Consider the following 12,025-nt stretch of genomic DNA (forward strand, 5'->3'; position numbering starts at 1 on the left):
TTATTATCTTGCAAACCTCTGACTTCAGATAAGAAGAAATAAGTGCAGGTTGTGAAAATCAAACTTGAATTAGCTGGGGCCGAAGCTAAAGGAACTCTATTCCACGCTGTTCATCTTGACACAGCCAATGCATTTTGAGCCATATGGCTCTGGGCAGGACTTTCCAGTAACTTTTTTTTTTTTTAATTTCAACCCTACAGATTATAAGAAAGCAAAAAGGTAAAGCTGAGCAGGCGGAGGCTGATTTTGATTGGCCACAGTCCAGAAGCAGCGGTCTGGCATCTGTTGCTGTTTCAGATCAGAGCATGCTGACTTTTCCAGGCAGTCGCAGGGGATCCTACACATTGTGGGTGAGTGACCAAACTCAACCATCTAAATTTTCTGCTGCAAGAAATTGGAAAATAGAGATAGGAGAGATGGGTGTGCTGACTAGAATGTTAAATGCAAATATACAAAGTATGAGCATTAAACCCAAAGAGTAAATGTTGTTTGCATACCACAATCTGATGAGCAGGTGAGATGTAGGGCCCTTGGCCATTCCTGTCACGCTGCCTCTCTCTTTCAACACGCTCTATGCCGGCTTTATGTCAGTGAAGCTTTCCTCTCTGCAAGAGGAATGTTCTCGTGGCCATTTTTGTTAAGTTTTCATCCACTTGGCACTGACATAGCAGAACAGAGAATGCAGCCCAGGGAGTTTTTTCATTATCATCAATCATCACAGCAAACAGTGGGGGAACAGATGTTGTTGTGCCTGGATGGTAAATGTTGAGGATCATTTTGAAAATCCCTACTCTCGCATGGCTACCCCCACTTTTCTTTCGCAGGCTGAACAGGGACTGTGTTCTAGAGTATCCCCTGGATTGAGAGAAATGAATACGTTTCAAGCTAGTCTTTTCCAATGTATAGACTACTGCTATGTCCACTGAAGTCAATAGAATCCTTTCCAGTGATTCCACTGTGCTCTGGGTGGGTGATTTAAACCATAACATTGGGATTCTGTCTACACACACTGAGGTGTGCAAAAAGGTTCAGACACAACTTTATGCCTACATTTTTTTCATTGCAGATCTTGAGCCTCTTTTTTGCAGTGAAGACCTCCTACTATATTGGGGAATTTTTGTGGGGGAGGGGGTGCAAATTCCTAATGTTCACCGTTAAGTAAAAACTTGTGTTAGTTGCAGTGGAAACAAGATTGGATCCTTGGTGCTTTTTTCTCTAAAATAATTTTTGAAGCTTGGTTTGCTATATTTTGATTCTGTTCAATGTTGTTTCTTGTTTTGTGAGCTGTTAACACAACACTCTAAATGTTGATTTTTATTTTGTTTCCTAGCTCTCTAAACAAATAAACTAAACACAGCTGCAGAGTACCGTGTAGGTCCCATGTTCTATTACAAGAGTGTTTTCCCCTCCTTTTGCTTATTTTCTCAGCAAAACATCATTAGCACCTGCTAGGCAGTGAAGAATATCTACGCAGGCTACAATAGTAAGATTTCAGTTACAGCAGTAAGGGAAAGTGGGTGAAAATAAGCATCAGTAGTTTCTTTGGATTGGATGTTTTATGCTGAGAGATTCATTTCCCTTTTTAGACTCCCTTGTCACACTTCCCAGGTGTACCCTGGGTTGTGAGGCATCTCACTAGTGAAAACAAGTAAAAGTTTTTATTTAAAGTATAGAGATTCAAGTGACAGCAAGTAGACAAATTGGAAACAAATTGTTACATATGGAATAAAATCATAACACACGTTATAGAACTAGACTTACTTAGCTACTTAGCTGTCTTACAGAGCAGTGCTCACCTGAAGTCTTTCTACCTTTTTACAGCCAAGTTTGGCAGTGATCCTCCATTCATAAGACAAGTGACTCTGTCAGCTGTCTTCTCAGTGAAAGGTCCCAGGTGCCTGTTCGCTCTCCAGATATATTAGAACAATCCATTGTCCTTATTCATAAAGTGGTTATTTACTGTATACATCTTCCTTGTAGATTTCACAAACACTTTATCAGCATATGATTCAGGCTGCAAATAGGCATATGCTGGGACACACAATGACCAGACGGAGCGATAAGTGTCTGTGACTCCCTGCCTGAAAGGAACCTTCCGAGACATGCCACCTTCTGGATACTGCCTTAACATAATTTTCAGTATGGGCACATAACTTCATAATAATTATCTGTACAGACATTTCTCAACGATTATGATGACCAGTGGGCTACTGGCTGTTGGTAGAGACCTCACACCCTCCTTTAGTGGCTCATAGTGCATATGTCTGACCCAGGGGGTCCCTGTGAAACTATATGTATGTATCCTTCTGCCCTGTTCCTCCGTCACACCCCTCATATGATTCTACAAGCATATCAGACACCGTGATAGCCAACTATTGCACAGCTTGTTTGTGAAACCATGTTGGGGGCTGAAAAAAAAGTAAATCCCCCACTGAGTCAATGAGAGTTTTGCCTTGGGGACTGTAGAGTCAGGGCCTAAAGGAATGCTCTGTTCAAATCTTCAGGTATTATTTTAAAAGTTTTCAATAGCAAACTGAATCCTGCTGTTCCTTTGCATTTAGAGAACTCAACATGCAATCAATACACATCGGGATTCAGTACAGAAATAGCAAACAAGTTCATATCCCTATTTTTGTAATTTCACTTCAGTGAAACTCTTCTTTGTTTTCAGTTGTACTAGACTTGATGGAGAAATTTGGACAGACACAACTGGTCATGTTACAGTTGATACCTTTATAATTACCAGCTACAAATCTTTAACTGCCATCAGTTTGTATTGGATATTTAGACATGTTGGGTGCCATATAAGAATTTGAATAGAAGAGAATTAAGCCTGTCAATCTGGATTCTATTGAAACTCTAATCTACCCTCAAATCAGCAAAATATAGCTCAGAGTTCCCAATCAGTACTTGCGGAATCTGTGGCCGCAACGTGCCTCATGTGGAGCAAGCAGAGACCAGTCAGTGGCCTCATGGTTCTGAATAACAGCTGTGAAATAAACCAGTCATTTTCTAATTTCTCTCTGCTTTTGCTTGGCAAAGATATGAGCCTCAGAGGAGACCTGTATCTGTCTGCAGACTCAAGAAGACTGAACTGCATTCATTTACGAGTTCTCCTTTGAGAAGACTATCTTAATTGACTAGAAACTAGATACTAGAAACTTAATTTTTTGTTCTTAAATGAAAGCATAAGTTCTACAGAAATTGACATTTAGGTGCCCATGCTCACTAGAGAAAGCTTCACACTGACCAGTGATAAGTGAGATTATATAGGCACAAACTAAAAAGACTGTGACCAGTCTAATAGAAGCAGTTTCAGCCTGTTCAGCTCACGCCTCTTTCAGAGCAATCCCAGACAGAGTATTATCGGGGCCAGAGCTGTATACATAGATCCATCTCCTAATAAGTATTTTGTAGGCAGAGTTTCTTCTGTTTAGGAATTTCTTCACAACCAACCAATCAAATTCCTCGGTGAATTAAGCAGAAGCAGGTTAGATTAAATCAAGTGGAACAAGAATGTGAACAGGGAATGAAAGATGCACAGAATACGGGAGAGAGATAGGACAACTATCTTTGTTTTGTAATGCAAAACTGGCAAATTACCATACGTGCAAAAAGTGTATTCCTTTTGTATGTAAGATGGTAACACATTGAATTTAATCAGGATGATAGACCTAATCATATACAGTTGTTTAAACCGATTGCATGCTACAGCAGAAGGCATTAAAAATCCACATTTACCCACACATTTTATTACAGATATCACCTATCTAAGTATAGAGGGAAATTGTTGTAGTCTTAAATACCACTATGTTCTAACTGATGTGAAACACTGACTTTTAATGTCGAGCACTGTACATGTCTGATCTGTCTCTGCTGGAAAATGCCGCTGGGCGGTCGGCATGACCTCCCCAATTGTCCAAAATTACTTGTTTCTAAATAATAGTTAGTTTAGTTAAGGCAGAGTTTTGTAGTTCTGATATAAATAGTGTATGAATACAGCCCAAGTTATAAATCCAGGGCAACAAAGTAAATAGAAACAGACTGTATGACATATTTGACTGTTTTGATTTTGGAAAAATGTGTTGATCTCCATATATATGTATTTTTAAAAGTATCTCTTCTGAAATATATTCTCATTGCTTAATTGTAAGTACTATGCTGTGGCACTAGCTATAAAATACCTTCTTTCTTCCCAAACTTCCTCAAGGTCTCATGCCAACGTAAAATTGCTGATATAAGACTGAATGTTGTATTCCTTGTGTCCCCTAAAAAGAGATGGATGACTCCATCTGTTTGTCATTAGCACTGTTTGGTGCAACAGATAATGTTAAGATGACAGGAATTTTGAATAATGGATAGGTTATTTTGTATCCTTTCAGTATTTCCATTACTATAAGTCACTGCAACTTAAAGCAAACAACCATTTGGTGTATTGATGGAATGCAGGCATCCCAATGTGCTGTAACTGGTATATAAGTGGTCTTTATCTTTTGGCTAAAATAATGCTAATGTAAACAGAAATTCATTTTTAATTTAATGTATTTAAAACAGCTCAGCACAGAGGAAAGAGGAGTATTTCATTAAAATCCACATTATTGATGCAGTCCAGGGGAAACAGAAATGTGCAAGTTAAGCTAATTATGTGAAAAATAAGGGAGTCGAACTATTAACAATTGTGGGTTAGTTGTGTTTCAGGTTCATCAACATGTTTTAACTGTTTGGTTCTGTTCCGCTTCAGACACTAACTTAGAATGATGGTTCGATAACCATTTCATTCACATTGAACCTGTTTGAACCAGTTCAGGTACATTTCCTGCAGATTAATGTCACACGCTCTTATGCTTGCTTTGTAACTTCTAGCAAAAGAATACGATAAATATTTCTTTATAGAAAAATTATTTTAAAACAAGTTATTTCCATGCATTAGTAAAACATCCTTCAGAACTCTGTCAGTCATATTTTGACTGCTGAAGTGACAAAATGAATTTCAGCCTAGAAAATGCCCTTTCTACATTGACTTGCAGAGCAGGAACCAAGCACCCTCAGTGGTGGAAGAGAGGTGTTCTGGGAGTTATAGTTCCCTTCTATGGCCAGTCCTCAACTGGGCATGACAGGATAACTGCCAATCCCAGAACCTCTCTCTACCTCACCTCCTTCAATGGCTTCTTGGGAAGTTTAGTCTCTTAGTCTCTCTCTCTCTCTCTCTCTAGGGGTGAAGCAGAGAAAGACCCTTCCTCAGCAAACCCAAAAGACCCTTCAGTCAGTGCCTGATTATTGAACCTATGATTTTGAACTGGTTACAGATTTTTGTTTTTTTGGGATTGGTTCCAGTTCAGGTTCAATGCGATTCAGAGGTTTTCAGTTCCAATTCAGTTTCTGGTTCTCTCAAAAACCGTCTCTGAACTGCTTTTCAGGTGTGGGTTCGGTTTGACTCCTTGTGAGGAATACAATATACTGAGAGTTATTCACTTGTTTAAACGATTTGCTTGACAAAAGGAAGGGGCTGAAAATCTGCAGTCCTTACTTGGCTCTTATTCAAACAAAATACGCATTGAAATCAGTGGAAGCTGGAAGTGTTCAGCACCTCTTAGCATTTGTCCCAAACTTTATACATAGTATTAAAACGTTTCAAAGAAAGTATAAAAAAGTGGATCCTATGTAGCAGACATAACAGAACAGGACAGCAGCATGAAGCAAAGAAAGGATTACAAAGCAGCAAATATATGCCAGCTAAACCGATTCACATCTTTTAACTACTGTACATCATAAAACATGCTATAGAAATACATGTAAAATGTATTGTATAAATATAAAAATACAGATAAAATATAAACAGGTGTTTAGACATAATCTGGTATCTATTGTTTAGAATAATTGAAACATTCTCCAGAATGTGTTGAATGGACATTCTCCCAATTACCTGGGTGCCAATCACCTGGTTTTCAATGTGTTAGCTCCTGTCAGTTTTCTCCTTTCTCCTTTCTCCAGCAGCAGCACCTCAGCAAATTATTTACTTTTGGAAAAAAAATTTTAAATTGTAATTACAAGATGCTCATCCCTGAGTTAAAGGATTGTATAGGGTGAGGTTTTTATCTATTATATCTAGATGCTGAAGTACAGTGAAATAAGAGAGGGATGAGAAAATAAAACAAAAGTGACTGTCACCTTCCTAGAATTCAGTCAAATGTGCTTGTAATATTTTTATTAATCCTCATTTTAGCTTTCAGATAGAAATGAGAAGTTTTTCTTCGAGTGCTTGCTCATATCTATTCTAGTTAGGTGTGTGTGCACGCCACGTGCATGGATGTCAGAAACTTTTCCCTAGCAGCTACCCGTCGGGCCGACTGTGGATCCCCCTGGAGTCTCTCTGATATGGCGCTCTATATATGACCGTGCCGGCCCGACCCCCCTTCAGGTCCTTCTTACCGCCAGTGACAGTTGTTGGAACAATGGTCTCTTGCTCTCAAGTGCTCCACTGCTCCCTGGCTGTCCTACTTATCTTTGTATATAGTTACCCATTGTTAGTTAATTATTATCTTTAGTTGTTAAATATAGTCTTTAGCAGTTAGGGGTTTTTCCCTTCAACGAGTGCCCCACGGGGCTCCAGGGCATGCTGTCCCAGGGCTTCAAATCTTATAGCCCCTGCGGCAAGCCTATGCCCAGAGGTGACCCCCGCGACTCCTGTCTTCGGTGTCTGGGAGAGGCCCATCAGGCAGATAAGTGCAAAATTTGCAAGGCATTCAAACCGCACACTAGAAAGAAGAGGGATATTCGACTAAAACAACTCCTCATGGAGTCTGCTTCCCGTCCGCCACAAGACCCAGCCCCGAGCGCCTCGGTGCGGTGCGCTCCTGCAGCAGTGCAGTCTTCAGCACCGACAAAGGACTCGGTACACCCCCCTAGGGGTCAGCGATCCCCCAGGGCCCAGAAGCGTTCCCCCCGGCACCCCTCCTACTCCCCAGCTGCCCGTAAAAAGCAGGCCATGGGAAAGCTTCCATAAAGGCTTGAGGCGGATGCCATACCCCCAGCAGGGCACGGTGTGGATCACAGCCATAAGACTGACAGACTCTCCAGTAGGCCTCAACCTGCATGGGCCTCCGTCCCCCCAGGAAGCCCCGCACAGCCAGACTCCCTGCAGGTAGAGGAGGTCACGCTGCCCTCCACACCGGACACCTTTGAGGCTGCTAGAGGGCTCATTGAAATGATGGCGTCCAAGTCCCCGGTCTCAAGGCCTCCACCATCTTGAGCCCCAGTACCATCAAGAGGCAAACCGGCAATGTTTGGGCTGTCTGCCCCCAGACCACCATCACTGCACCATTCTGAGTCCCGGCACTGCTCCGAGTCCCAGCACCGCACGTATGCTACGCGCCGGTCTGACTTGCGGCACTACTCCAACTCACATCACTGGTCTCACAGCCCTGATCCTCAAGGTCTGGGTTATGCTGTGACTCGTGGCACTGCTCAGACTGATACCATTCCACACAGCAGCATCGCTCCTCATCGCGGCACCGCTCTCCATCGCGGCACGGCAGCGGTCGCGGTTGCACTCTCGATGCTACTCCCCATCAAGGCGAAGCCCAACTTCTAGGTGCCAGTCGATCTCACAGTACCGCTCTCCACAACGGCACCGCCGGTCATCATCCGGATCTCGTCATTCCTCACGGTACCCATTCCTCCAGTCGGGGGACGTGGAGCCTTCCTTGGCTCAGCCACCCACTGCCCCTACTTGGTCGTCCCGCTCCCAGTCACCCTCCCTTAGGTCAGGCAGCGCATCAGGAGCATCGGAGGTACCCCGATCAGGTCCAGGCAGTCTTGGACAGGACGCTTCAGCACCCCACTGGCCGCCCAAGTGGCAGTTCTGGACTGCCTGGGCGTACCACCAGATCCAGGGCACCCCTCCCGGCGTCCCTCCGCCATCACATTCTTGATGTGGGTTGTGTCTTCCCGAGGCAACCCTCAACCTCAACCCTCCTCCAGACCCCATACAAACTCTGGACCCAGCCCCACCCCTGGTGGAGGCTGCTCCCGGTGTTCAGGAGGAACTGGACCCAGCAGACCAAGGGGCTGTTTCGTACCCGGTCCTGCTGGTCATATCCTCTTCATCTTCCCCTGACAGGGCAGTGGCGGGTACGTCCACATCCGGCCCACCATCCGTGGACTACAGGGCCCTGCAGGAACGGGTGGCCCTGATCATGAACCTCCAGGTGGAAGAGGTGGTAGAAGAAGAGGACCCTATGGTGGACATTCTGACACCAGAAGGACCTTCTAGGGTAGCCCTGCCAGTTGTAAAAACTATACAGTCAAATGCCAAAACAATCTGGCAAACTCTGGCCTCCATTCCCACCATGGCCAAAGGGGCCAAAAGAAAGTACTTTGTCCCCACTAAGGGTTATGGATATCTTTTCACCCATCCCCCACAATGCTCCCTGGTGGTGGACGCAATAAATGAAAAAGAAAGGCAGGATCAGCAGGGGCCCACCCCTAAATCAAGAGATGCGAAACACCTGGATCTCTTTGGGAGAAAGGTTTATTGTACGGGTGGCCTCTCCCTCCAGATCGCTAATCAACTTGCAATCTTTAGCAGATACAGCTATAATTTCTGGTCTGCTATTCAGAAGTTCAAGGAGCTTCTCCCATCTGATTCACGGCTGGAACTAGGAGCCATTAGTGAGGAGGGCAGACTAGTGGCCCAGACTTCTCTCCAAGGTTCCCTGCATGCCGCGGACATGGCAGCACGTACACTGGCATCTGGCATCACCATGTGGCATAATGCCTGGCTCCAGTGCTCAGGTCTCCCGCTGGAAGTTCAGCAAATGATCCAGGGCCTCCCGTTCAATGGTCAGGGCCTCTTCGCTGAACAAACCAGTTCTAGATTGCATAGCCTGATTGATTCACACAATACCGTTAAGTCTCTCGGCGTGCATACCCTGACGACTCAAAGAAAGCCATTTAAGCCCCAGCCCACCCAGCAGTGGTCTTTCTCCACTAGACCCAGGCAGGACTTCTCCTGCAGGAGGAGCAGATACACTCGGCGTAGGCCACCGTGCCTTCCTCCTGGACAAGGCCAGGGACAGTCCAAGCCCCCTCCGGGCTCTAAGCGCCCTTTATGAAGATGCTCACAAGGACGGATTACCAGTCAACAACCCGGCCAGCTATCCTCCTTTTCTGAACCGTCTATCCTTCTTCTACCATGCATGGTCCCTTATTACATCAGACCAGTGGGTCCTCCGCATGGTAGAGGCGGGCTATTCTATCCACTTCTACTCCTTCTCACCCCCATTCCCCCATCCCTCTTCAGGGACCCCTCTCATGAGCAACTCCTTATCCAGGAGGTCCAGTCCCTCCTCACTCTAGGAGCCGTGGAGGAGGTGCTGCAGGAACTCAGAGGCAAGGGTTTCTACTCACGCTATCTCCTCGTCCCCAAGGCAAAAGGGGACCTACGGCCCATTCTGGACCTCAGGGAACTCAACAAGTACATCGTCAACTTGAAGTTATGCATGGTCTCCTTGAGCACGATCATTCCCTCACTGGATCCAGAAGACTGGTACGCCGCCCTCAATATGAAGGACGCTTATTTTCACTTTTCATCTCAGGACCGCATCTCAGGAACCTGGTGACTCAGGGCCTATGGCAAATAGAGGACCTGGCTCTGCATATCAACATCAAGGAACTCAGGGCTATCCGCCTCGCATGCCAAGCATTCCTGTCCTGCTTCCAGGGTCGTTGTATAGCGGTGCTGACCGACAATACCACAGCCATGTTTTATATAAACAAGCATGGCGGAGCCCGGTCGTCTCCTCTCTGTCAGGAAGCCCTCCTACTATGGGAATTCTGTCTAGCCCACTCCATCCTTCTCCAAGCTTCATACCTGCCGGGCGTTCAGAACGTACTGGCTGACAGCTTGAGTAGATGTTTCCTTACACATGAATGGTCGATTCGTCTGGACATTATCCACTCCATCTTCCACAGCTGGGGGTTTCCCAAAATCAGTCTGTTTGCCACGCGGGCCAACAGGAAGTGTCCAACCTTCTGCTCCTTCCAGGGTCACAGCCTGGGTTTGATTGCAGATGCCTTCCTGACTCCATGGTCCGGTCAACTACTATACGCCTTCCCGCCATTTCCACTCATCCACAAGGTGCTTATCAAGGTTCACAGGGACAAGGCGGACGTCATACTGGTGGCCCCAGCTTGGCCTCACAGTGCTGGTACCCCATCCTCTTGGACCTGTCAATCTGGTCCCCAGTGCGTCGACCTCTCACTCCCGATCTCATCTCACAGAATCACGGTCGTCTCCTCCACCCGGACCTCCAGTCACTCCACTGTCATGGCCTGGAGGATCCATGGTTGAACCAGGCAGAGCTTGCCTGTTCGGACTCGGTGAGGCAGGTGCTCCTGGAAAGCCTCAAACCTTCTACCAGGATCATGTACAAAGCAAAGTGGAAAAGGTTTTCTATTTGGTGTGCCCAACGGCAGGTGCCCCCACTTCAGGCTTCAATTCCGTGCATCCTGGACTATCTGGTGCACTGGAAAGACCAGCGCCTGGCATTTGGTTCTCTTAAGGTCCATCTCGCAGCTATCTCAGCATTCCGGGTGCTTCCGGGAGCTCTGTGTTTGCACACCCCATCGTGGGACGTTTCCTAAAGGGACTGGAAAAGATCCATCCCCCGATGAAGCCCCCTGTGCTGGCCTGGGACATTATTTAGTCCTTTCTCGTCTCATGGGTCCTCTTTCTGAGCCGTTAGCTTCCTGCTCACTCCTCTACCTCTCCCTCTCCTGGAAGGTTGCCTCTCTAGTGGCCACTACCTCAGCACGACGCGTTTCTGAGCTATGGGCCCTCACGTGTGAGCCACCGTATACCATCTTTCATAAAGACAAAGTACAGCTTAGGCCTCACCCAGCCTTCCTGCCAAAAGTCGAATCCCGTTTCCATGTCAGCCAGGATATTTTCCTGCTGGTTTTCGACCCAAAACCGCACACCAACCTTCAAGATGCAGCAGCTGCATTCACTGGATGTTAGATGGGCACTCGCCTTCTACGTAGATCGAACAAAACCGTTCCGTGAAACAACCCAGTTGTTCGTCGCTATAGCAGAACGAATGAAAGGTGTGCCGGTCTCTTCCCAGCGGATATCCTCCTGGATCACTGCGTGTATTTGCGCTTGTTATAACTTGGCGAACGTCCCTCTGCCTGTTGTTAATGCTCACTCCATGAGAGCTCAGGCCTCATCAACAACTTTCCTGGCACATGTACCCCTCCAGGAAATCTGCAGGGCTACCACATGGACTTCGGTGCACACCTTCACGTTGCACTACGCCATCGTCCACCAATCTCGTGATAATGCGGCCTCCAGCAAGGCAAATTCTTCAGTCTGCAATATCTTGACTCCGACCCCACCTCCGAGGTAAAGCTTGGTAGTCACCTAACTGGAATTGATATGAGCAAGCACTCAAAGAAGAAAAAACGGTTACTCACCCTTTTTGTAACTGTTGTTCTTCGAGATGTGTTGCTCATATCTATTCCATTCCCCCCCCCACACACACACACACCTTCCCCTCTGTCAGAGATGCCAGCAAGAAGGAACTGAAGGGGGGTCGGGCTGGCACAGTCATATGTAGAGCGCCATATCGGCGCCACTCCAGGGGGCTCCACAGCCGGCCCGACGGATAGCTGCTAGGGAAAAGTTTCCGACATCCATGCACACGGCGCGTGCACACACCTAACTGGAATAGATATGAGCAACACATCTCGAAGAACAACCATTACAAAAAGGGTGAGTAACCGTTTTTTATCGAGTGATGAATAAACTTCCATTCTTTTCTTTTCTGGGGTGGCGTTGGGAAGAAGAGAGCAATAGAAAAATGGATATATTTATATCTCCCCTGAAAATATTCAGGTAAATAAAAATACTCCTGTTGATCCCATGTAAATACATTCCAAAACGTGCCCAAAGAACTTTAACCCCTCATTCAGACATTGTAAGAGCGATTTAAAAAAGTTGATGTTACACTGACGGTCCTTTGTA

At 45.9% G+C, this 12,025-nt stretch overlaps 1 protein-coding gene across 13 annotated transcripts in view; it reads left to right on the top strand.

Moving 5' to 3' along the window:
* Positions 1 to 12,025, top strand: part of MYRIP (myosin VIIA and Rab interacting protein) — a 359,689-nt gene that overhangs the window by 288,669 nt on the left and 58,995 nt on the right. For all 13 annotated transcript variants that reach the window (XR_012667170.1, XR_007355038.2, XR_007355036.2 and 10 more), the window contains one exon: positions 201 to 350. Coding sequence is in view for 4 of the 13 variants with exons in the window: in XM_048838874.2 (XP_048694831.1) it covers positions 201 to 350 (150 nt within the window). In the remaining 9 variants the exon portion in view is untranslated. The remainder of the gene's footprint in view (positions 1 to 200; positions 351 to 12,025) is intronic.

The sequence above is a fragment of the Caretta caretta genome, chromosome 2 (assembly GCF_965140235.1).
Source record: "Caretta caretta isolate rCarCar2 chromosome 2, rCarCar1.hap1, whole genome shotgun sequence".
Lineage (NCBI taxonomy): Eukaryota > Metazoa > Chordata > Testudines > Cheloniidae > Caretta > Caretta caretta.